The sequence below is a fragment of the Magnolia sinica genome, chromosome 2 (genome assembly GCF_029962835.1).
Source record: "Magnolia sinica isolate HGM2019 chromosome 2, MsV1, whole genome shotgun sequence".
In the NCBI taxonomy this organism is placed as follows: Eukaryota; Viridiplantae; Streptophyta; class Magnoliopsida; order Magnoliales; family Magnoliaceae; genus Magnolia; species Magnolia sinica.
In genome coordinates, this window is record NC_080574.1 from 79565836 (window position 1) to 79592667 (window position 26832).

General features: G+C 39.5%; 1 protein-coding gene across 1 annotated transcript in view; it reads right to left on the reverse strand.

The window, feature by feature from the left end:
- Window positions 1–3822: 3822 nt before the first annotated feature.
- LOC131237214 (aconitate hydratase 1) overlaps window positions 3823–26832 on the reverse strand; it is a 79996-nt gene continuing 56986 nt past the window's right edge. The window contains exons 7-20 of the mRNA XM_058234892.1: window positions 11740–11884; window positions 11459–11601; window positions 11244–11300; window positions 11065–11144; window positions 10873–10948; window positions 8100–8285; window positions 6940–7007; window positions 6665–6783; window positions 6396–6517; window positions 5692–5790; window positions 5113–5592; window positions 4511–4609; window positions 4176–4418; window positions 3823–4095 (exon numbers count right to left, since the gene is read on the reverse strand). Of these exons, the coding sequence (XP_058090875.1) occupies window positions 4021–4095; window positions 4176–4418; window positions 4511–4609; window positions 5113–5592; window positions 5692–5790; window positions 6396–6517; window positions 6665–6783; window positions 6940–7007; window positions 8100–8285; window positions 10873–10948; window positions 11065–11144; window positions 11244–11300; window positions 11459–11601; window positions 11740–11884 (1992 nt within the window). The 3' untranslated portion in view covers window positions 3823–4020. The remainder of the gene's footprint in view (window positions 4096–4175; window positions 4419–4510; window positions 4610–5112; window positions 5593–5691; window positions 5791–6395; window positions 6518–6664; window positions 6784–6939; window positions 7008–8099; window positions 8286–10872; window positions 10949–11064; window positions 11145–11243; window positions 11301–11458; window positions 11602–11739; window positions 11885–26832) is intronic.

The window sequence follows — 26832 nt, forward strand, 5'->3', positions numbered from 1 at the left end:
GAAATATGTCCATAACCCTCACAGTTGTAATATTAGACATGCATAGGTTGTTTTAACAAATTTACCTTTACGATTCTAAGTATCTTGTCCTTCTTGTCATAACTCTTCCTTCTACTTGATTGGGGGAATTTCTTGATTTTTCTTTCGAAATCCTCATCCTCATCATCAGTATCATTTTCAGATTTAACAATCTTAAGCATATATGAATGCTTATGAGATGTTTTAAGGACGACTAGTTTCTTTGTTCTAAGGGAGCCTTAAAGTGTAATTTATATATTTGTAGAGAATCTAAGAGTTTTTCTACTTCCATCTCATTTATGTTTTTACACTCATCTATCAATGTTATCTTGGGAGTGAACCTATCCGGAAGGGATATAAGTCTTTCCTACATATGCCATTTCGCAATTCTCTCTCCTAAACCTCACATGGAGTTACAAATATTATTAGACTTTGAAAAAAACTTCATAAACTATTCAGATTCTTCCATTTTAATATTTTTGAATTGGGTTATTAAGAGATAAAGTTTCGATCTTTTTATTGTGCTAATTCCCTTATATGAGACTTCCAATATGTACACGCTTCCTTACCCATTTCATATGTGTAAATGGGTTTAAATTCATTGAAGAAACCATGTAGTAAATAACATTGAAGCTTTTGCATCATGGGCATATTACACTTTCTCATCGGTACTCCATTTGGATTTATCTTTATGAGCACTAATAGTTCTACCATTAATCCCGACTTCTTTTACGGGCATAGTCCATCCTTTTTTAATAATTGCCCAAACCATAGATTCAAGGGATCTTATAAACAACCTAATTCTGGCCTTCCAATAGATGTAGTTAGACCGGTTAAAATATGATAGTCGTGTGACGGCACACCCCTTTTGGGTAGACATCGTTTTTAAGCTCATTCAGATCTCGCTTTGGGTGGTTAAGCATTTCAGGAGGAACTCACTTACATGCCTATTGAAATTCATGTGGTGGGCCCATGGGCTATGCGAAGAAGCTTGGCAGAGCTATAGAATGAAGGTTATGTCGTAGAGGATGGGAGGGGGTGATTAAGATCAAACAAAATTTTAGCTAATTAAAACACAATTACCTAACTTAAATTAATATGCAAATTAAACTAAGTAAGCTAATTAACTCTAAGGCTTCCAAGCCAATAGAGGGTCTAATAAAATAGACTACAAATCATATTCCCATGAAGTAACAAGTCTATAAACATAATAATGTACATGTGTGTGTGGGGTGTGCTAATTATTAACACTTTGCATTCATCTAATTATGCATTCACATAATTCATTTAAACAATCGCATAAGCATAATTAAACAAGTGTTCAAATAACAATCTCAAATATAAACATGTATAGTGGTTCAGTTTTCCTACCCCATTCATGGCGGATGCACTCAACCATGAGTGTACCAGATTTCACTATCGAAGGTTTTAAATAAGGTTCACCTCTAATCTTTACGCCCTACCCAAGGACCCTACATTTACTCCTGCTGGAGGCTCTCGCAAGCGATAAGTTGGTTTTCTATCAACTAACTAACAACGTCGGTCCTAGTCCAAAGACCTATGTTTATACCTGCCAGAGGCTCACACGGAAACTAACATATACACACCCGTGTCTAGTGTATTCAACCCTACACTAGAGCCTAGGTGCTACACAAGAACCTATCGAGTTTAGGTCACAAACTCTTACCTTCATTCATACACAAGAAAAGAGAGTATTAACTTAATGACACTTGTCGATTTGAGCCCCATTGATGCTACGATCTTATGTTGTTTCTTCAAAGCTTCCTCGTGCTTAAATCTGCTCCTCAATTGCTCCCTCGATCATGATGTCGATGCATTTCCAATGCTTCAGGTTCAAGATCAAACATCATACATGCGATGCTCCGATACGGTGACTAAGGTGATGAGAGGTAGGGTGAATCTCCTACAACTAATGGAGGATTGTAATTCGTAGGAGATTCACCTAGATGGGTCTTCTAGATGATTTGGACAAGAGGTATAGTGATACAGTTGGGTCTAGGTCTATTCTTTAGAAAATAGTAGAGTACAAATTTTTCTTCAAGGTGGAAGTTGGAATCCTCATTTGAGTATTAATATCAAGAAGATGATTCAAAAGTCATTGGTTTAGAGTCTTTGGATGAGAGATATGAACATGAAATCATCTATACTTCTGTTATACAAAAAATTTATCCAAATACCCAACAACCGTATACCCTTTTATAAGAGACCGATTTGCAACGGATATAAAACGACTAGTTAACAACTCTTTCGATGGGATTGAACAGTGTGTCGATCCCATCGAGAAAATCTAGGAATTTCTGATGATTGTTGGACTCATTCTTCGATTTGATCAAGTGGACCTTCAATTGGATCGAGTTCATCGACAACCTATCAATGATATCGAAGAACACTTGAAAACTGTTGTTTTGAGCATACAATTTCACAGTAAATACCTCTTTTACCCTTACTTATCATGTTCCAATTAAGATTCTAAAGCTAAGGGATGATCAACAAGGTTTACCTATAAGGTTAAGATCATCTAAAAGTTCCAAGGTTATGGTCATCTAGGCACCTCATTTATATATTCTTTACTCTTTGATGCTCGTGTCCACTTATGTCTTCAGTTTTCAGCTATCAAGGGCTCGACCAACTGTAAACTCATGTGATTGACAAACAAAGTACATAAATAAGTGCATTTACAAGTGGTAGACTCACAAGAGTTTCGACACTAAGGTCATCCGTCTGAGTATCCATTGTGGTGCCCATGGGTGCAGGTGCGAGGGAGAATGCATTTCATTTATTCCTAAAAGAAGATAATGATAAGGCTATCAATAATCAAAACGGTCACCAAATTGCGTAGCATTTTCTGCTCAAGCTTATATCCAAATCATAGCAACAGTCATAGCCACCTGCCACAGCAATACTTGTATGGTCGAAGATAGATCGGCTTTAAATGACAAGATAGGCGCCCTTGTCTTTAACCCATAGAACAACCTCACTAACCAACATTTTCGTTTTTAATTACTTTATTTTTAGATTGGTTAGCTTTTCTTTTTAATTCCTAAGAAACAATCGCTGATGTTTAGGCCACCATGCGAGTTTTCTCTTTCAGAGGTTTTACTAAAGCCCACACACTTGTACAGGGGATACCATCTACACCACCGCATGTGCCAGCACGGGAGATGGGTGCAATTTCCAATGTTCTTCCTCATACATTAGATCGATGTACTCATTTGGTGTGCCACGATGTTGGAAATAGGTGGATGGCTTAGAGAATTTCACCGGACTTCTCTTCGACTAGACATTGGCTACATAAACTATGGCCCACCTGATCAGAGGACGGTCCTGATTCTTGAGCCAGGAAATGTAAATAAAGGGTGGATTGGACCTAGCAGCTGTATGCCTTGCCGGCACACATGGGGGCGAGTAGATGTGGGCCCTTTTCTAAGCGTGTGGGGTAGCTAAGCTCCTCTTCAATGTCATGATCGTCGTCTCAAGGTTGTCACTTTTGTAGAGAAGGCAATCGCGATGACCGAATGCATCCCACACTCGTATAATAATATCCTCAGACTTCACACCTGAAAGGGCTAGCAATAGCTAGGTCAGGACCTAACTAGACCAGAAAGTGATCAAACGCCTGAAAGATGAGGCGCAACAGAAGGTGCTAGAAGCTCATCTTGAAATCATATACTTGAAGAAGAAAATCATAGTAGTAGTATTTGGCATGTTGCAGCCTCATACTGTAAAATACTCTCCCCTCTCAGCCGGTTATTCAAATCCCAAACACCTTCCCATTTCCAACCATTTTCCGCAACCCTCACCCTTGTACTACTACTATTTTTTTTCGCATGCAAGCTCCAAAAATAGCCCAAGACCAAGATCCGAAAATACAGACTATTCATCCCAAGGACACTGCCAGTAACCCAAATATCTGGAACAGTAAAATGAAAACATAAGATAAATATCACATTACACCTTTCCGTTACCAAAATCCATTTTGATCTAATGCTTGGCATTGATCAAATTCCTAATGACATACTGCAGGATTCCACCGTGATCGAAATATATAAGCTCCACCTGCAGCAACAGAAACATTTCAATGAAGACACAAAAGCAATTAGAAACAAACACAAGGTTAATGAGAATTGTTCCTTTACCTCTGTGTCAAAGCGGGCCGTACACGTAAATGACTTGCCACTGTCGGTCACAACAGTGACGTCCTGACCTGGTTTTATCTCACTCACACTGCTCGGGAGATCAATGCTGTAACGTTCGTGGCCAGTCAAGCCAAGAGTCTCTGCATCTTCCCCAGGCTTGAAGCAGAGAGGGATGATACCCATGCCCACCAGATTACTGCGGTGAATCCTCTCAAAGCTCTTGGCAATCACTGCTTTCACTCCCTGTGTTGAACCAGTACATGTAATCATCATCAGTAATGCAGCACGTAATGCAACAGACTATCAGACATGGAGAAAGCTCCCAATACACATACCAAAAGCATCGGTCCCTTGGCAGCCCAATCACGAGAGCTTCCACTTCCATACTCAGCCCCAGCCAAGACAATGGTATCATGCCCCTCACTCCTGTACCTCTGTTGGAAAAACATAGAAGCATAATTTTTTATAGAAGGAATAAAAATTCCTTGCAACAAAAATAAATTTTTTTTTTAAAAAAAGACAACAGAGTGCACTCATCATTTTGTAAAGCATGGTATCGTTTAGCTAAAATTACCATCTTTTCAAAGTAGAAAGTAGGGGTGCAACTTGAGAAGGTTGGGTTGGGTTGGGTTGAGGGTCAACCTGAGCCCAACAGTCAACCTGAGCCCAACATGGCCTCAGGAGGATCCAACCTGCAACCTGCAACCTGACCCAACCAAATTCCTCTATACTTGACCCAACCCGACCCAACCCAAATACATGCAATATTTCCTGAACTGAACTAACCCAACCCGCATTTGCTCAACATGAACCCAACCCGATTTCAAATTGATCCAAGGACCTTGACAACCCGACCTGAACTTGAGTTGCCCGAAACTAAGTTGCAGCCCCAGTTAAATGTTAGCTACTGTTTGTTTGTTTTATAAGAACAATGTACCATGGCAGCTTCAAATACGGATAGTTTCTCCCCAGTAGGGATGTGAATTGTCTTAGGTCCAACTTCTCCCTCCAATAGCTTGTTCACAAGGCGAATATTGGCAAAAGTGCCCCTTGCCATCACCTCATCATTACCACGGCGGCTCCCATAAGAGTTAAAGTCCTTCCTGTCAACACCACGTTCCATGAGGTATTTCGCTGCAGGACTGTCTTTGTGGATGCTCCCAGCAGGTGAGATGTGATCGGTTGTAATACTATCTCCAAAGTTGAGCAAGCAGTATGCATCCTGCACTCCATGCGGGCCAGGCGGGGACATGGTCATGTTCTTAAAATATGGAGGCTCGTGTATGTAAGTCGACTTCGGGTCCCAATCATAGAGTGTACCAGAAGGCACTGATAACTGGTTCCACATGGGATTTCCTTTTGTGATTGCTTCATATGTGGCCTTAAACATGTCAGGCAGCACGCTAGACTGCACAACCTGGGCAACAAAAGAGATGGAAGATTGATGTGAAGTTTCCAGCCAACGTTTCCAAACATTAAATGGCTAAAACAAGCAATAATGGATAAAATACCTCACCTCTGCTATTTCCTCATTTGAAGGCCAAATATCTCTGAAAAATACCTTCTTTCCATCCTTTTTGGTCCCAATTGGCTCTGTGTTAAAGTCAATGTCAACCTGCGGAGGATGCTGGCCATGTAAGCTAATACATGAAAGATGCAAACAAAGCTTGGCAAAGATCAAACTCAAAAACTAAAGTTCTTAGACCTTTAGCTTTTTAACATTTTGAGCTGTTCACCAAATGGGACCCATAAAGACTCAGATCAAATAAGCATTTGATAGGTCAATAAGTCACAGCTACAAATAGATACAGCCATACTTTTGAAGTAAAAGACCTGTGTAGCTTTTGTCCAACCTACTGCAGAGAGCATATAAGTAAACTAACATCAAAATGTCCAAGGTGGAAAATCACTAACATACTGATGGTATGAAGTTCATGGGTGTTCATGTTTCCGTTCATTATGATCACCAAGTATAAAGTCACATAGCCAGGAAGCAGGAGTACACGTTTTCTAATGAAGTAATCCTTACTAAAATAAATAAGTAAAAATAAAAAATAAAAGCCCAGGAAGCAGGAGCGCAAGTTTGGATTCTGATATGAACTCTGAGTGGCATCTTCATAGAAGAATCCTGCAACTAAGAACAGGGTAAAGTAGGCCAGAAGAATCCTGCAACTAAGAACAGGATAAAGTAGGCCAACAGATGCACTTCAAATTACATACCGTGCCAGCAAGAGCATAGGCAACCACGAGTGGAGGGGAAGCTAGGTAATTTGCTCTGGTCAAAGGATGTACACGCCCCTCAAAATTCCTATTGCCAGACAACACCGCTGCAGCAACTATATCTGAAAATGTTTCAAATTTTCAGAATTACATATCCAAACGGTCAGTCAGAAACATAGACAATGATGACGACGATGATGATGATATTCAAAAGGACATTGTTACAAGTAAAAGCTCAAATAGAGGTCAACAAAAATAAGTAGACGGACCATTTTCAGAAACTGCTGTGGCAACTGCTTCATCAAGATCTCCTGAATTCCCAATGCATGTGGTGCATCCATACCCGACAATATGAAAGCCCAGATGATTCAGATACTTCTGCAAGCCACTGCAAAGAAAGACCAAGTAAGGACTGCAATAATAATAATAATAACTAAAAATTAAGAATAAACCCCAACTACAGCTCTTCTTCCTCTTCTTATGAGAATAGGTACAGCCGTACAGGTCATACTGTTTTACAGGCAATGGGCTTTAGATAAAATACCTCTTCTCCAAATATTTGGTAACAACTCCAGAACCTGGGGCAAGACTTGTCTTGATCCATGGCTTCACCTGATAAAAGATAAGTTATGATGCATAAGTGAAATGGCAAATTGCATAGAAGTCTGCAAATTGTTCAGATTTGTGACTTTTTACTGTAATCATCGGAAATTGTTAACTTCGTTACAATCTACTAAGATAACAAAGCTTCAATAGGAACCCTGCTACTGGACATTATTGGACAGCTCTCACGCTCACACTATCCACGCAGCCAGAAGAACATACAGCGTTATATTCAGTAAATCTGGCAGCACACTAGATGCCTGTTCCAGATTAGTCCATAATAGCATAGAAGAGACCATGACCACATTAATTTCTGAATAATGAAAGATCAAACATAAGCTGGAAACAGCATGCCCTTTCCCCATGAACCTTTGCCAATATACTAATGTGTTTCAAACACTTTGAGGTACAGCAGTTGTTATTTTTAATCTGGAGGCAAAATGAATGCAATGCATACTGCATTTCCAGCTCAGCAATTGGAATGCATGGGCTAGAGGATTCCTGTACCAGCAGAGATCTATTATTCTGACCATGAAAATAGGTTTGCAAGTCATATAGAAATATTTGGATATTCAAGTTTAGACAATTTGCCAGTCGGAGCATTTAGAAACAAAAAGTGAATAGACTACGCTGGTGCATTCAGGTCTGATTAGGATTCGAGATTAAAATGATGTGGTAGTGAAAGTTCTGTAAGTGTTTAAAGTTTCTTTTTTGTCTTAGTCAGGTCCAATCATAGAGGCAGGAGACCTGATAGGCATCCTCGGAATATCTTGATTTGACGTTAGTTTTCATGATTTGATGAAGTTTCATGATTCAGCAATAGTACTAGAGCTATCTTCCTCACATTTGTTGATAGAGGCCAATAACAATGTCGTTTCTCATGCAAGAGGATTGCAAGGTCTTACATCTGAATGGAAGCCAACTCACCAACTCTTCTCCCATGATATACTCACTTCTGTGCAAATTCTTAGGTTCATAAATTGCATATCAAAAAGAAACAATCTTCAGCCACATCAGGTGAACTGGATCACTCAAGGCAATATGCCAGTCATAAAAGAAGTATGCTTCAATCTTCAAACATAAAGGGGAAGATTTTCTAACCTCGAGACCCAGTTCGCAGGCCTTCTTTGCAACCAGAGCAGCTCCAAGCATCACACTAGGATTTGAGGTATTTGTGCAACTGGTGATTGCTGCTATAACAACATCGCCATGTTTAATTTGTGCTGGCATCCCATGGAATGAGAAGTCCACAACTTTACTTTGAGATTCCTTTGGCACTGCAAATCCCTGTAATATCAAAAAGGGAATTAAATGAGACAGCACAATCACATAGAAGTCAGCAATGAGCAGTAGCATAGCATCAATATTTCCAATACATCTCATTTGTTTAGAAAATTACAAAGCTCAGTTTTCAATACAAACAACTATTTTAACTCAGATTGACCGTAGCTAATCAGTGATGAAGAATTGAAGCTGATAGGCAATGAGAAGAATTTTTTTTGTGCCTGGTGCATTTTCCTTTATTATTATTATTATTATTATTATTATTATAGTGTCTACAGAATAAACTCCTGGTGGTGATGTGGTAGTTGGGTGAGCAGCCAGTCATTAAAATTTTGCCAAGAAAATTCATAAAGCCCACCCAAATAACGGATCAAGCTATGAACGCATGCACACACATGACGTAGTAGCCGGTCCCAAGACGAGCACGAACCAAACCAAGTAGGGGACCAGGCTATGAACACGCACACGCATGATGTGATAGCTGGTCCCAAGCCCCAGCAGAGGAGGTTAGTAATTGGGTGGGCAGCCAGCCAGCCATTAAACCTTGGCCAACCAAAATTCATAAAGCTGACCCCAAATCAGGAACCAAGCTACACATGCATATAGATGTAGTCAGTATTTTAAATATCGACGATATCAGCCAATATATCCCACGATATATCTAGTATCCCACTTGTGCAGTCCGAAACGCATAGGTAATGCCGATATATCCCACCTATTCGATCTAGTAAGCATTTTCGATTTTCAATCCATGTTTTTGTTGTAAATAACATTAAACTAGTGTCAAATGGTTACAAATGTATGATTCTTCATATTTTCCATGAAAAATCATGGATTTAGAACTTCGATTTTGAGATTTAGGGGAGATGGGTCAAGTTGTGGAAAATTGAGAAAAATCAAAATTTCTCAATTTCTCACAAATCAGTTGCAATCTTTGTATCCAAACACAAAATTAAATATGAATGTAACCTGATCTAGTGATTCTTCTTTTGCTTTTGAATGCATTGCTTGTGTTTCCATACATGTCTTCTTACATGAATAAATTATATGAACAGACTTTGAATACACTTGCATTAGTTTAGTTGGAAAGCGCATATACTAGGACCGCATACAAAGGAAACCCCTATTATGTGTACTTTTTTTCTTCTTTTTTTTGTAATGTTTTGATTTCTAAGTGTGTATTGATGTCTTTTTCAACAATCCCTAAAGTTTCATTGAAAAATTTGACCAATTTCCCAATGTTCCCATGTTTCCCAACAACGGCGATACATTACGCGATACAACCAATATATCCCATGCGATAACCGATATGATTACATATCCCAAGAGTGTGATACATTACACGATAATGATATTTAAAACATTGCATACACCCACAAAGCCTAAATAGGCGACCAGGCTATGCATGCAAGCCAATGTGCGGACACACCCACAACCACACCTACATAGACGTGGACACAAATTCATAAAGCTGGCCCCAAATGCACGTGTGCATAAATCCAACCCCAAATATGCACACGCACAAATTCATAGAGCTGAGCTAAATAGGGAACTTGAGTCCTGGCACACACGTGCACACACACACACACAAGTGCAAGCACGCACGCACCTTCATAAAGCTGACTGCAAACACATACACCTTCATAAAGTCAACACCCCCTCACACACACACACACACACACACACACATGCACGCATAAAAATTCATAAAAACAACTCAAAATAGGGGACCAGGCTATGACACATGCATGCGCATGGAACCAGTTCATTGCAAACTAAACACACTAACAACCAACTAGGGACATTAGTTCCTATAATTTCATTTATTTATCATGTTATGGGTTTAACTGGTTAGACCACTGGTTGGTCCTGTTTGTACTGAACCACCAATAGAAACAGGTTGAGATACTATTCCCGATTTTAAATCATTGAATGGGAGAGACGGATTCCAGTTGCAATAAATTCTGTAAGGTAATGTATCATGATTGCATCAGACCATCCGAAGGAAAGATAATATCTAATGAGAAATAGGGCAAGATTAGAAAGTAACAGCTGTAATCATAGAAAGTAATCATGACAACAGAGAGATCTGCACTACTATCTACAATTACAACTGAAAGAAAAAGAATAACATTAAAAGTATAGGACATACACAGAAAGAAACAAAATGCAAGCAACATGAACAAAGATGACTCAAATATTGGCATATATCCTGAATAGCAAGGACCAGAAAAGTACACTTAAACATGGACCGAAGCACTAAACTACAGATGGTGGTTAAAGATTCACTTTAATAATTAGATGCTAATCAAGAAAGTGAAAGATATCACCAGGGACTACCACAGTACAGTATCAAATTAATACATCTAGAAAATAAAAGATCTAGTGAAGATTGATAAGGTGATGTGAAATAAGTATACACAAAATTGCACAAAAGTCACTGCTTAGTAATCATGATGAAATATGGAGAAAGAACATAATCAGAACTGTGTAGACCAACAGTACTTGCCTACCAACAATTGGAGTTTCCAGTTCATCTATCAAAAAACGCAAAAAAGAAAGAAAGGAGAGCCATATACATTCTGCTTACCTTGAATCCAACTTTGCTGTCCAAGCAAGAATGCCAGTCCTCTTTCATTTCTTTTAAGGGGACTCGATCATGTGGCCTGGCAACAACAGGGTTTCAATAAGCAAAATCAGAAGACCAAGGAGGCTGCATAGATAAAATGCTCGTTAGCTGCAAGCATGTACTGCTGTTTCAGGAGTACACTGAAAATTCTACCTCTTGGGCCCAGATACACATGGTTCGACATCCTCGAGATTTAATTGTAGATAAGACGAGTACACCTTTTCTGTCTGCGGCTGAACCCATGCAAAAAAGCTTCAGTAAGGACATCAGTAGCCACAGTCACTGAAAATATCTTGAATTTCTATTGAACATCATACGGGGTGCAGTAATACCTCACTATAGTCCACGAACATCTTATTCGCCCGTAGATAAGACTCTATCATAGACACCTAAATGTTGAAATAAAATCATTGGTTTTTTTTTAAAAAAAAAAAAAAAAACACATTGCTATGAATCACTTCCTCTCTCCACATGAGAAAAAAATCAAATTAAGAAAAAAAGAAACTATATTGCTTGAAACAGAATTTGCTTTTGAATAATGACTCACGGTGTCATCACTTCTGCCAGTCAGTTTCAAGTACTGCAGAGTGACATGATCCACAGGGAAGAAACCCATGGTTGCTCCATATTCAGGAGACATGTTTGCAATAGTGGCACGATCGGCCAATGATAGTTCGCTCATGCCTTCCCCTGTAAACAAAATATCCCTAAGTTGGTTAATGAGAGGGATGCATAGTATAGCAACCAAAGATGCCAAATACACATTTTCATGGCTTCATACAGATCTGATGCCAATAAAACATACAAATTCTTTCACTGATGGTTTACCATAGAACTCCACAAATTTCCCAACAACACCATGCTTCCGAAGCATTTGGGTCACTGTCAAAACTAAATCAGTAGCTGTCATGCCGTTCTTCAATTTTCCTAATAATTTGAACCCAACGACTCCAGGCAGAACCATACTCATTGGCTGCATGGAGAAAAGAAAAGAAACATAAATGTCAGAACAACACTGACTTGACAAGACAGCAAGAGTGTGCAGCAATGTTGCCAACTGGAAGCCTTGTAATTCACAGTTCGTACATGCCACATGTTTCTGAAGCTGAAACTCTAAAAAATGAACAATACAAAGGAGAAGACCAGAAAAAAGCATTTATGACTCAGACCAATAATAATTCATCTAACTACACTCAAAAAACAAACATCTGCACAGAAGCAATTTGCAACAAAGTTTAACCCATGATGCCCATATGTGGATAAGGAGAGGGAAATAGTCAAAATCTGTGAGGTAGCAATGTGCTGGCCGGTCATAAGCCCAGTTAAAAGAGGGTTGATGTCAGCTCAGCAGCCAGTTACAAAAGTTTTGCCGTTCAATCATGAGAATTCCTGTTTCAAATTTGGCAAACAGGATTCATAATGCCAAAAGCCAAATAGCTGGGGTGAGGCTATGATGATACGGGGGGAATAGGGATATGATTGCATATGTCCGAAATGAAGGACAGTCTAAATCTTGGTGCTCTATGTTAGATAGACACTTCAAAATGAGTATCATCCCACAAGTCTACTATGTACTAGGTCCAAGGTGTATCCTTTCTAAAGCTTCAGACAATTTATAGTTTGATAGTAATATTAGTACTTGATTATATTAACCAGTATCATCATCATACCTTAAAAAATAAAATTAAAAAAACTAAATAGCAACATCATTATCACCACCACCACGACATCATATCCTTGTCCCAGCTCCTTGGGGTCGTCATCATCACTATTATGTTAAAAATTCATAATTGTGAGCTTTGGACTAATGATTTAGTTCACCGGCAAACTATCTCCAATGACTCACTAGAAATCTAAAATATATTTAAATTTTTATATACTTTATTTTTAACATTACATAAAATAAGTAAAATTGGCCATATAGCAACACCTCTACCCATACCAAGGTAACATGTTATGTATCCCATTGTAATATGGTATCCATATAAAGGTAACATATTGTGTATTCGATTTTAATATGCTATTCATATCGGGGTTGAATATTATTAGATAGATCTTATAGAACATAAATTTTACTTTTTCCTGATGGCAGCACAGAAAATTTTATTAGAACCACTCAAAAGAGGGAGAAAGAAAATACAAGAAACACCCCGAAAGATGGCACTAAGAGAAAATATGCCAGGAACCCAAGAATTCCCACCTTTTACAACTTTTAAACTGATCTCAAGCCCAAGGCCCAAAAAATGATCTATCCTTTCACCCAATGAAAGACCAATTCCACAAATTCTGATAGATTATTGAAGGACCTATTGCTCCTGTCTTACCATATTGACCACAAAATGGCTGGAAAGGAGAGATGCCAAAGAACCATTCTCCTCTTGCCCCAGAAGCACACCCTTCCCCCTGCCCCGAAAATTGCAACAGAGAAAGCATCACTAGAAGCTGGAGCAGTCAAAATTATACCAAAAAGAACCAGAATCCTCCTCCATACTTGACAAATGAAGGAACAATGGACGAATACCCAATTGACAGACTGCGACTTTTGGATGCACGATGCATCCGTTGGTATTATATTCCTGTTGCAGAGGTGATTGATGGTTAGAATCCTTTTAACCCCAAGCCACTCGAACGTGACCACCCTAAAAGGGACCAGATAGCACCAATAGCCAACGCCTCAACAGAACTGCTCATGCTGCCACTGCAAAGATGACAGTGAAGTGGTAGTTGCCCCATTATCGGCAACTTCGGTGAAATGAAAGCACACCCAAAACAGAGGTTCCTTAGACTATGATTCTCATTTCAAGCACTCCTCATCCTGTCTCAGGATAATCTAACAGTTGAAGAGCATCCACAATGGTATTGTGAGTTGATGGCCATTTGCCAAGCAGAAAGTTGCACAGTATTAAAACACACTGTAGTTGGACATCCAACGGAAGCTGGTAATTGTTTTTTATTTTTATTTTTTTTTTGAATTTGTTTTTTGAAAGATGAAGCTGGTGACTGTTTGGTTGAACTGTGCAGAAGAAGCATACAAGCAGAAGGAAAGAATAGGAATATAATAAAAAATGATGGGAAATAGTACGTATCTCAACCAGGGAGTCAACCCTCCATCTCATTATGATTAGCTCTACCCCTTGCACTGTTACACCAGCTGTGGAAGATTCCCAACAATCACTGATGGGGATAGCCACAGGATATACACACTACTTGCAGTAAGATAACTCGTGAAACAAGGAAGATGTTGAAGAAGAATTGTAAAGTTTTATTTTCTTTATTTTTCACTATAAGTGTGGAGGTAACAGACATGTCAGAGCAGTGTACTAACAAAAGCCTCAACTATTGTCACGGGCCTCTCGAAGACAAGAAGGCGGTAGATGAAGAATTACACAGATAAAGTGGCCAAGGAAGAAAAATGAGAGGGCATCAAAGATAGAGATCTACCACACGCTTATGACTTGGTAATTTTTGGCTAATCCAAGGGGGAGATGGATGAAAATTGACCACATACCAATGTTTTTTTGTACATGGGGAACGTGTCAAGGAAAGGGCACCAAGGTCATAGACAACAATGGCAGGAGCCTAAACATTGTTTGCAGAGAGACCCACCGGATAGTCAGAATAAGCAGTGGGACCATACAGGTGACCCATCAATGCTCGGTGACTTATTCATTAGGGGAATATCACACCAAGTCAGTCTCATATGATGTTCCAATGAGAGCATGTCACATTCTACATGGCATTCCATGGATGTATGATTGACATGTACATTACTGTGCATTCACTAATACCTAAAATCTCAGTGCATGACAACAAAGAGACCATCCTCAAACCAACAAACGATGAAAATCCTCGAGAGGAAACTGGGATGAAGACCGTTGCTGTGACAATTAAGGATATTGCGGGCAATGGCAGGATGACACAAGTCCTGCAGAAAAAATGCACAACAAACAAAAGAAATCAACTACACACTATGGTTTGAAATATCCATATCGTATTGACATATTGTCTACATATCGACTCAATACAATATATGATATGTAGTCAAAGCAGACTTAGTGAAACAAAAGAATCTGCAAATATCGGCACCGTTGCGTGGCCCACTTATTGGTCCAAACCAATACACATATGTAAGGCCCAATTCATGCATTGTTTTGCATTTTTGGCCCTTCTATCCTCCTTTCGTCATTTGGATGGTGGGGTTGTTAGAAACTCATTTCCAACCAAATCTACAAAGATTTGCAAGATCAAACATAGGATTTGAAGTAGTATAGATGAATCAAAGCTTCGGTGCGATTTCAAGGAAAATAAAAAATAATGTTTTTATTTTTTATTTTTTATTTTGCTGACTTTGTGTCATTTCAACATAATATAACTGAATCAATCACATCAAGCTTGCTTTGTGTTCAATTCAAGCATATTTGGATCTTTTTTTCTTTTTTCTTTTTTACCGAATATCAACCTTTCTTGTCATCACAAAGTTGCTGGCAAGATGGTGGGCGTCGAAAATGGACCTTTAAGGAAGCAGCAATTCCAATCGAGGATTCTTGTCATCATGGATTGCTCGCCAAAAAGCTGCCGACGGGAAAGAAACGTAACATTACCAGACCAAAGTGGGGGTTACGACTAACGTCAGTGGTGAGAGTTCTGAGATTTCTTTGATACATTGAGGGGGGGGAATCAGAAGAGAGGAGAATTGCAGATAGAGGGAAAGCAATACAGACGTCTGGTCGAGGAATCAGAGATAATGAAGAACATCTGTCTAAGGTTAGCTTCTACAAGGGAACTAAGGAAGAGGGAGAGTGGACTACAGTTACTTGTAAGAAAAATCGAAAGGGGGATTCCTGGTAGAGCCAAGGTAGGTGGAAATTATAGGAGTATCTAATGGCTTTTGTCAATAATCTCCCTGTAGATTGGAATCATTCAACTGCCAAGGATGTTTTTGGAGATTATAGGGAGGTTAGAGAAGTCATAATACCAACAAAGAAAGGAACAATGGAAGTAAAAGATTTTGCTTTTGTTCGAATGATGAATAGGGAGGAGTTGGAAGAAGTTGTGGAAGCCATTAACGGAGTTCAAGCTGGAGGAAGAGTTTTGAGGATAAACGTTGCTAGATACGGCTCTAAGGAGATTGACAAAGGAAACCAGACTAAAAAGCCAGTAGCAATGATTAGGAAGGATGTTGGAGTGATGGAGGAAAACGGAGAAGGTAGAAAGAGGCATGCAAACCAGTAGAAAGGAAATTTGTGTGTGTTTGTTTGTTTTTCTTTTTTCTTTTTTTTTTTTGGCGGGGTGGGGGTGGCAGCCTCATCATTCAATTTTATTTTTTAAATTTTTTTTTTCTCAAATCGATTTGGGGGACTTGTTTTTTTAGCGTATTTTGGGGATGAATAGCAGCCCAATTACTTTTTTTTTTTGGAAGCATTATGAATGATTTTATTAGAAACAACTTGAAAAGAAGTCAAGACAAAAAATACGGGGCCATTTGGCATCTCTACTAATAAGAGCTTATTTGCTTATTCTAAAAAAATAAGCTCTTATTTTAGAAATAAATTGTTTGGTAAAGCTCTAATTTTACTACTTATTTTTTAGAAACTAGCAAAAAAGCTCTTAAAAAATAAGTGATGGGCAGGTGACTTTTTCTTTAAGAGCTTACTTGACTTAAGCGAGTAGACATTTTTTACTAATTTTTGGATAAGTTTTTCCTTAAACTTTTAAAGTAATTCCCATCTTGCCCCCTTCTCTTCTCTTTACAATCTCTCTAAGGTGGGCCCACATGATGAACAACCCATATTGAAGGTGGGGCTCCACATGATGAATGGTGCACATCAAGGTGGGCCCACATGCATGGTCACATCAAAGGTGGCCCCCACATGATGGATGATCCACATCAAGCGGGTCCCACCCAATGGACGGTTCACATCAAAGGTGAAATCCACATGATGGATGGTTGATGGGGACATCACGTGCACACGCGCACGCACGCCACCCCCTACGCACATGCGCCAGAAGGAGGGCCCCACCATCGATCTGGATCGATGATGACATCCAAGGAGGGCCTCCTAGTTAGGAGACGAAGTTTTGATTCAAAAGAGTGGGCCCGACAATCAAGAAAAGCCCACCATGGGATCTCATGATCGTAGCCCACTAGTCGGATTGATTTCATATTTTAGGTTTTGCTTATTGTTATTATTTAGAACATCATGAATGCTTTAGATTTTTTTATTTGATTTTTATTTTAGTTTACTTTATCGCCAAGTAATAGGTTATGCACATGGTGCGAGTTTTAGGGTATAGGGTTTTCCTATAAATAGGCACCTCTTGTAGTTCTTTTGATTCATTAAAGATTAATAAAATTCTGCGTTTTCCTACTCTCTCAGTTGTGAAGCCTAATTGGGTGCGAAGCCCTCCCATCTCCGAAGGGTTAACTACCGTGGTGCGAAGCCACGTCTATCCCGATTCGCCTCCACCTTCTTCCATTCATATTTCTCTTCTCCTACAAGCATTTTATCTGCAAATCCATCAATAGTTGGAGCCGTTTTTCTTTCTACAGCAGATTTCCAAAATCTAGCCCATGTAGGAGGGCTGAAACTTCGGCGGAGCACCACGCACAAACCGTGCATCGGATCGAGCTGAAATTTGGGGGTTTTGGAGTCCATCCATAGCAGACCAGGGCCAAGGTGGCCTTTTTCTGAATAGTAGGCCCCACACATGTGCGGCCGTGATCACACGCACGTGCGTCTGGGCCATTGTTGCTGTCCGCGCACAGGAACTGTCTTCCGGTTCAAGTTTTCTTCTTATTTTATCCTCTCATACTAGTTTTTCATAAACTCTAACCCTAGATTGCATTATCCTTAATTTGTTTTCCCATTTTCTCACCCTAGGGTTCCTTGAATTGAAATTAATGAATCCCTTGGATTAGGGACTGATTGTTGTGCATGTGTGGATGATTACTGCTTATCTTTGAGCATTGTTTGGTTTATAATTTTAACAGATCCAACCCTAACCTGTGTAGGACTGGACCTGTGCAGATTCCCCTTTACTTGAATGTTTGAGCTTTTGTGTAAGATGTGGAATTAATATGGATTGTTTTGAATTAGTATGATCTAAAGCCTGAGATCTTGCATATCATATTTAATTTTCCATGTCTTGCAACAATGGTGGACAATGAAGGTGAGACCACATGATGGAAGGTTGACATCAAAAGTGGGCCACATGTTGAACGATCCATATTGAAGGTTGGGCCCCACATGATGGACGGTCCACAGCAAAGGTGGGACCCACATGATGGAGGGTGAACATCAAAGGTGGGTCCCACATGATGGATGGCCCACATCAAAATGTGGTCCCGCATGGACTATCCACATCAAGTGGACCCCACATGATGGACGGTCCATAGAAAAGGTGGGACCCACACGATGAATGATGGACATCAAAGGTGGGACTACATGATGAACAATCCATATTGAAGGTGCCCCCCACATAATGAATGGTCCACATCAAGGTGGGCCACATAATACATGGTTCACATCAAAGGTAGGCTCCACATGATGGATGACATGTATCAAAGTGTGGCCCAGCATGATGGACCATCCACATTAAGTGGGTCCCACTTGATGGATGGTCCACATCAAAGGTGGGACCCACACAATGGATGATGGACATCAAAGGTGGGACCACGTGATGGGCGCTCGACATCAAAGGTGGGCCCACATGATGGACGACCCATATTGAAGGTGGGGCCCCACATAATGAGTGATCCACATAATGGACAGAATGAGAATTACATGATGGATGGCCCACATCAAAGTGTGGCCCTTCATGATGGAGAATCCACATTAAGTGGGCCCCACATAATAGACCGTCCACATCCAAGGTCTCGCATGATGGATGACCCATATCCAAAGTGGCCTGACATGATGGATGATCCACATAGAAGGTGAACCCAAGCGATAGATGGTGGACATCAAAAGTGGGCCCCACATGATGGACAACCCACTTCAAAGGTGGGGCCCACATGGACACATCAAATGTGGATTCCACATGATGGTAGTGGACATTGAGGGGCCCCTCACATAAAGGACAATTAACATTGATGGTGTGCCCCACATAATGGATGACCTACATCAAGGTGGGCCCCACATCAAGTACGGTCCACGTCAAAGGTCAATCCCTTAGGATAAATGGTCCACATCCAGGACATGCCTTGCATGATGGACGGCCCACTTTGAAGGTTTGGCTCACACGATGGACGATCCACATAGGTGGGCTCCATATCATGGACAATCCACATCCAATGTCTGAAATAATGGATGGCCTAAATGTCTTAAAACATGGAGATTGTAACCATCCATTCTTTTGCCATTTGGGGCACGATCGATCTATGGTGAGATCCGCCAAAACAATTGTCCCGATTGTTCTTATAATGGAGTTGTTATAATATTTAAAATGATATTAACTACTCCTAAAAAAAGCTCCTATTTGAACATTGTACCAAACGTGCTTATTTCAAATAAAAGCTTTTTGGTTTTTGAAAATGTGATTTTACCAATGAGCTTATTTAAAACAAGACCCAGAACAAAAGGAGCTTATTAGAGTAGCTCTTATTTGAAAAGCTCTTATTAGATTAGAATAGAGATGCCAAACGAGCCCAACATCTAAAGAGTGGGATTCCATTTCCAGAAAAGAACAGATGACATTCAAATCAACATGAAGATGCCCGATAGCCCACTCAACTATGTCCCTTTTTACCCTCCACACAATTTGATCCAAAGATTTAGGCTTGTTGTCGAAACAATAGGCGTTGCGTTCAGCCCATAAGTTCCAAAGGCCAGCCAAAAGGAGTAATCGCCATACGACTAACCTATCTTTCACCAAGTGAATGCCATGTCAGGCCCAAAGCAATTGCAAAACCGATTGTGGCATTGTCCAATTCACTTCGAATAGACTGACTATGATGCAGGACAATTAACCACTTGCTCTAAAAGCTCAAACTTTTAGAGTATGGCAAATTAATCTCTTTATCTCATAGCCCAGGCCCCACATCTCATGGGTTAGGACCTTGGCCGAACCCCCTTCGTGGGCCCCAAATCACATGGGCCGCCCACCCTGACTGTGTCCCCGCATCCCACGGGTGATGGGGACATCACGCGCACACGCGCACGACGCCGCCCCCTACGCACTTACGCAAGGAGAGGGAGGGCTACACCGTCGATCTAGCTCGATGACGACGTCCAGGGAGGGTCTCCTAGTTAGAAGACGGAGTTTTCGTTCATTAGAATGGGCCCGATAATCAAGTAAAGCCCATCATGGGATCTCATGATCGGGGTCCACTAGTCGGATTGATTTCATATTTTAGATTTTGATTATTTATGTTATTTAGAATATTATCAACGCTTTAGATTTCTTTGATTAGTTTTTATTTTAGTTTACTTCATAGCCAAGTAATAGGTTACGCACATGGCACGAGTTTTGGGATATAGGATTTTCTTATAAATAGGCACCCCTTGTATTTTTTTTTTAATTCAATAAAGATTAATAAAAATTGCTGCGTCTTCCTGCTCATTTCTGAGTTATGAAAACCTAATTGGGTGCGAAATCCTCCCTTCTTCGAAGGGCTAACTATCGTGGTGCGAAGCCACACCTATCCCGATTCGCCCCCACCTTCTTCCATCCATATTTCTCCTCCTACAAGCATTCTATTTGCAAATCCATAAATATTTGCAGGCGTTTCTCCATCTACAGCAAATTTCCAGACTCTAGCCTTGCAGGAGGGCTAAAACTTTGGCGGAGAACCACGCACAAACCGTGCATCAAATCGAGCTGAGATTTAGGGGTTTTGGAGTCCATCCCTGGCCGACCAAGGCCAAGGTGGCCTTTTTCTGAATAGTAGGCGCCACACACGTGCGGCCATGATCACACGCACGTGCGTCTGGGCCATTGCTGTTGTCCACATGTGCGGTACTTCTCTGGTTCGTCTCTCTCCTCTTTTTCACTCATCTTTCATCCAAAATCCCTAAACCTAACCCTAAATTACTCAAATCCCCAATTTTATGCCCTTTCTTCAACCTTAGCGTTCCTTGATTTGAAATTGGTGAATTCCTTGGATTAGGGATTGACTGTCATGCATGTGTGGATGATTTCTATTTCCTTTTGAGTATTGTTTAGTTCATAATTTTTTATTGATCCAGCCCTAACATGTGTAGGCCTGGACCCACATAGATTCCCCTTAGTTGAATGTTTGGACTTTTGTGTGGGATATGGAATTTGTGTAATTGTTTCTGAACTAACGTGATCTTAAGCCTGAAATCTTGCACATCATATCTGAATTTCATGTCTTGCATCAACGGGCTACCCCACTCGAGCCCGGTGTGAAATGCACATTAATCACCCCTAGTAAGGAGTCTCGAACACGAGACCTCCCCCATGGGCCCCAAATTGCATGGGTCACCCACCCCGAGTGTGCCCTTGCATCCCACAGGCGACCCCACTCGAGCCTAGTGTGAAAATGCCTCTGCATTAGAATATGTAAAGTTATTTAGCAAAAGGGCAATGGATTAGGGGATGGTTTCCTAATTCCTGAAGGTTATCTATCGTTAGAACTTGCTTCCTACCCACCGGCCGCATAAAGGAAGAGACCTTGGGGGGTGCCCCATAGAACCATAATGCAAAAGGGATCGCGCTTTCAGGGGAATTTCATGAAGGTCAGATCATGTTGTAAAAAGATTTTACAAAGAATGAACCAGAAGAGGATGCCGGCCACGAATCTCCATTGTCATTTGCCAAGCAACCCCACGTTCATAGATTTGAGATCTCTCAGTTGGAGCTTTGATTTCAATATCCATTGGTTCTTCATGTTTTCTATGTTTTTTTTTCCGAAATTTTCTTTAAAGCAGCTGTCAATTGAGACTAATTTTGAAGTATTTAGGAGTATTTGATGAAATGTTCATCGCAAACACTTAAATTCAAAATTTGAGTGTAGGTGGTCCAATTTGGGAAAAATTCAAAATTTCCCCGCATTGTGCAATGTTGCACTCCAAACATGAAATCAAGCATGTATGAGGGTTGATCTACTGATTTGTTAAGTCCTTGTCAATTTTCAAAAAATAAAAATCATTTTTAATTAAAAATTATTAAAATATTTTTTGTCAAAATTTCCCTTCAACCAACTGTCAATTGAGACCAATTTCGAAGTATTTAGGAGTGTTTGATGAAATGATAATCATATACACTCTAAACGCTATGCATTTACTTTGAATATAGTTACATTAATTCAGTTAGACAGCGCATAGCTTAGGACCCTATACAAAGGAAACCTATTATGTGCACTTCTTTTTTGAGATGTTATGATTTAAAAGTGTGTATTAAGGTCTTTTTTTTTTTTTTTTTTTTTTTTAAAAAAACAATCACTGAAGTTTCATTTTTTTTTTAAAAAAAAAATCAACCATTTTCCCATTGTTTCCCCATGTTTCCCAAAAAGTGTGATAAATTACCCGATACAAACGATATACCCCGTTCAATAACCGATATGTATTTGTATCCCAAGGATGAGATGTGTAACATGATACCGATATTTCAAATATTGATTACAAGTGCTCCATCTTCTAATGTATAACCTTGCCGAACTGATTTCATCGCCATTGATTGTGGCCCAATTGATTTCTAGTATCTCACCCGGGCAAGATCTGAGGGCCTTGAACACCTCTTCGACCCAAAGTTCTAGCGGAATGCCCCACAACAAGTACCATACATCATTTTCTCCAAATATGGATTTGTCTTCCCATTTGTGTACCTCCAGAACAAGGCCATGCATTGCTATCCCTTAGTTGACAATGGCATCTATAGAAATCAAAACCTAGAGTTTAGAGTCTCTAAGTGGTTTAAAATGCACTCGTCAGTCTTGAGCTTGCAACAAGTTTCAAACCACGTTTGGATTTTGTTGATTGATGCTTCTTTCCTTGTGATGATCAAGAGAGAATGGGAGAACTGTGACCTAATCCTCTTTAAGAATTACAAGCTTCTAGCTTGACTTTGACCAACGGATGTTCCCCTTCTTGTTCTTTCCACGCCCAAATCGTAGAGGCACTACTAGTTTCAAAGGGTTTTCTGGATACTTCTGATGTTTCTTGGATCTCCTTTTTTCCTACTATTGCCTCCAAATAGGATTTATGAATCCATACCTATTTTCGTTTGCCTCTCGATTGGCCCCCTTTCCCTATTCTTGCCTTCTTTCATCAACATGTTTTCCCCCTTATGTTGTGTATGCGTTGCTCCCAACCCCCCTTCTGTCCCATAAGATATAGCAGCTTCACCGATCTTCTCCTTCCTAAGGGGATTGTACCCACCGCCCTACCCGGACCAAAGCGGGCTCTTTGTGCAGTTATCGGCTTCCCATTGAAGATTTGCCCATGAATCTCCCTAACTACTCTTTTTAGATCTTCTTCTAATTGCATTCCTATTTATATGATTTTTTTGAAAATTTTAAATTTCTTTGTGAATCTAGTTTTTTTAAGTAATTTGAACATACATTCATGTATGAGATCAATGCAATTACTCTTGCACCTTTTTTTTTCTTTTTCTTTTTTTTTTGTTTATCACTTTCTTAACACATTGTGGTTTAAAAAAAAAAAATGGTTATATGCTATTCTATTAACTTTTTAGTTTACAAATATTATCATTTTCTTTTTTACTATTTTTGTGTTGATTTTTTTTTTTTCATTGTACAATGTTAATATGCTGCTCTTTGGCTTAGGGCAAGGCCGTCTATCAATACTAAATTCAGAATGCTAAACATTCTCTTGAAAATTTTCGATCTATTATTTGACATGATCCCTCTCTCTCCAATTTGGTTTGTGAGAGGACTGATAAAGCCTTTGTTGCCCATCTCCAAGCTCATGATATTTCTGTTCTTAAGCAAAAAGCCCGCTCTTCTAATCTTAATCATAGCGATAAAAAATATTAAGTTCTTTTACACTATGATTAAGGCTAAGCAATTGTCTTCTAGAATTTAAGAAATTTCTGATTCGAATGATTATCTTTGTTTTGAACAACTTGAAATTAAAGATGCTCTTGTTGATCATTTTTTGTAAAATTCTTGCTCCTAGTCCTTCCTTTTTGGAGGTTGACCTTAGCTCTATGGCTAATCTTTGAAAAATATCTAATGAACAAAGTGTCATCTATTACAGGCCAGTTTCCAAGATGAAATTGAAGGAGCTATTACGCTGGCTATCTTAAATAAGGCTCCTGGGCCTGACGGTTTTAATGCTCATTTTTTATAACCTGTACTAGTCAATCATAGGAGCTAATGTCTGCAAAGCGATTTCTAGTTTCTTCTTGTCTACTTCTCTTCTAAATCAAGTTAAGAATACCTTCATTGCTCTCATCCCTAAAACTGATAAAATTGAAAGCATTGATAATCTTTAGACCCAAATCCTTAACTAATGAGCTTTATAAGATTATTGCTAGAATCCTTGTGGGCAGATGAAATCCATTACACCTCAAATCATAAGTCAATCTCAATCTGCCTTTATCCCGAGAAGGATAACTCAAATAATATCCTTCTTAACCATGACTTAGTCCATACAATCCACCTAGATTTTGGGTCCGCAAGGATGTGCATTAAGGTTAATTTATTTGAAGCCTTTGATAGTGTTAGTTGGGATTTTCAAGTCTCTCAGAGATCTTAATTTTCCTAATCAATGAATTAAATGTATTAAAGCTTGCATTGTTTATCCTTCCTTCCCTACTATTGTTAATGAGAAGCTTGTGGGTTTCTAAGAGTAATAGAGACCTGCGTCAAGGGGACCCTTTATCCCATTTTTTTCTCTATTGTTATGGAAATGTTTTCAGCTTTATTTATCAAATGCCATAACAATGGTTTTTTTAGATCCCCTTTTTCTGAAGATGAGGTGACTATATCTCATCTCCTTTTGGCATATGATTTAATGATTTTTTTCTAATGCTAGTGCCTTTTTTTATATTGGAACTAATGCTGACCCTATCACTGCCATGAATCTTAAAGGGTTGCTTTATAATTTGAGTCTCCACTTGGGTTTGCATATTAGCTTGGATAAGAGTGAAATCAATGTTTCTGGTTCCTACAACTGCAAGGATGTTCTCTCTTCTATTCTCTCTATAAGAATGGGTGAACTTCCAATCAAATATTTAGGTCTCCCCCTTCTTCTAGTAGGCTTCATTTGAGAGAATGTCACCCTATTATTGAGAAATTGAATAAGAGATTGGGAGGTTGGAAGATGGCTCTCCTTTCTTTTTATGGGCATCTTAAGCTTATCAAGTCCATCATATCTAGCTTGCACCTTTTTTGGAGTAATGCTTTTTTACTACCCAAATGTTGCCTTGTTCTTATTGAAAAGCACATGAGGCAATTCCTGAGGGGAGGCTCTAAAGTCCACTCTGTGGGATGGAAGGATGTGTTAGTCCAAAGAAGATGGTGGTCTTGGAATTATTTCTCTCGAGTTCTCTAGTCAGGCTTGTCTTTTAAAGCAATTCGAGAAGATCCATCTGGGCCCTGAAAATCCCTTTAAATGCTTCTTGGGCTCAGAGAAGTATTCTCTCAGTCCACCCTCTTGCCTTCGCAAATACTAAGTTTCTTATTGGGTATGGTGATTCTACCAACTTTTGGTATGATCCCTGGTTAGAAAATGGCAACCTTGCTACCCAATTTGGTAGGAGGGTGGTCTACTGTCTTGACATTTGGACAACACCAAAGTTAGTGCTTTCATTCAAAATGGAATTTGGAATATGCCTCATGCCTCTTCGAGGGATCTTGCTCAGATCATAAATGAAATTAAAGAAATCAACATTTATCAATACGATGATGAGATAATATGGAAACCCGATATTGTTGGCGGTATGACCTGCTTTGGTTTAGAGGTCATATCCCGAAACATTCATTTTCTGCTTGGTTTTCCTCTCGTGGGAGGTTAATGACGAAAGATAGTTTTCCCACTTTGGTATTATCTCTTCTAGTCTTAATTGCTCTTTTTTGTTCTACAGTTATTGAATCATAAGAGCATTTGTTCTTTAAATGCAATTATATTTGTTGGATTTGGAAATGTTTGCATATTAAGCTTAATATAGGCAATCCAATTCATATTAATAGTTTTTATGTTGTTACCTTTCTTATTAATTCTATGCCATCTAGCTCCAGTTGTGCTATTATAGCTAAGCTTTCTTTTCTTGCACTTGTGTGGCACGTTCGAAGAGAAATAAACTCCTGTATTTATCTCAGAAAGAAGTTGGTAAGGATTAAGCTCATTGTTGAGGATATTAAGAGGTATTTTATTTTTGAGGGCTAGTAGTGATTTGCCCACTACTATTGCCTCTCATTGGGATCTTCCCCCTACTATCTCTCATATTACCCAAACAAGTGATATTGCACTTTCCTCTTTTTATCATTCTAGGAGTTGGTACCTTTGTGGTGCTCTATCTAATTCTAGGATTGGCATTCTTTATTTTTCCCCTCCATTAAAGCATGCTAGGGTAATGTTTCAGAGGCTAGAGGGGAGGACATAACTAGTTCTATTTTGTCTTTTATTTCTCATGGCTTGATGAGACTTTCTAAGGCTAATATTTCAAGTGTTCAAGTTGAACTTGAAGTGCTCGATTCTGATATTATGAAGATTGTCTTGACTCCTTCGGACTCCCTTTGGAAGTTGCATTTAAAAGCTAGAGTTGCCAACAATTTGTTGTCCAGAGCTTAAGCCTCTCTCCCTCACCTCTCCATCATGCAAGAAGATTGTTGCTAATCTTGCGAGTATCCTTATGTTGGGCCCCGTACACAGTTTGTGTTGTTAGCTACTACTCCTGCCTTTATATAGGTTTCCTCCCTACCCCAGGGTGGTGTTTTTCTTTCTTTTCTTTTTTCCCTGAACCAAGTGGGTGTCTTTCTTTGGCCCAAGGTAT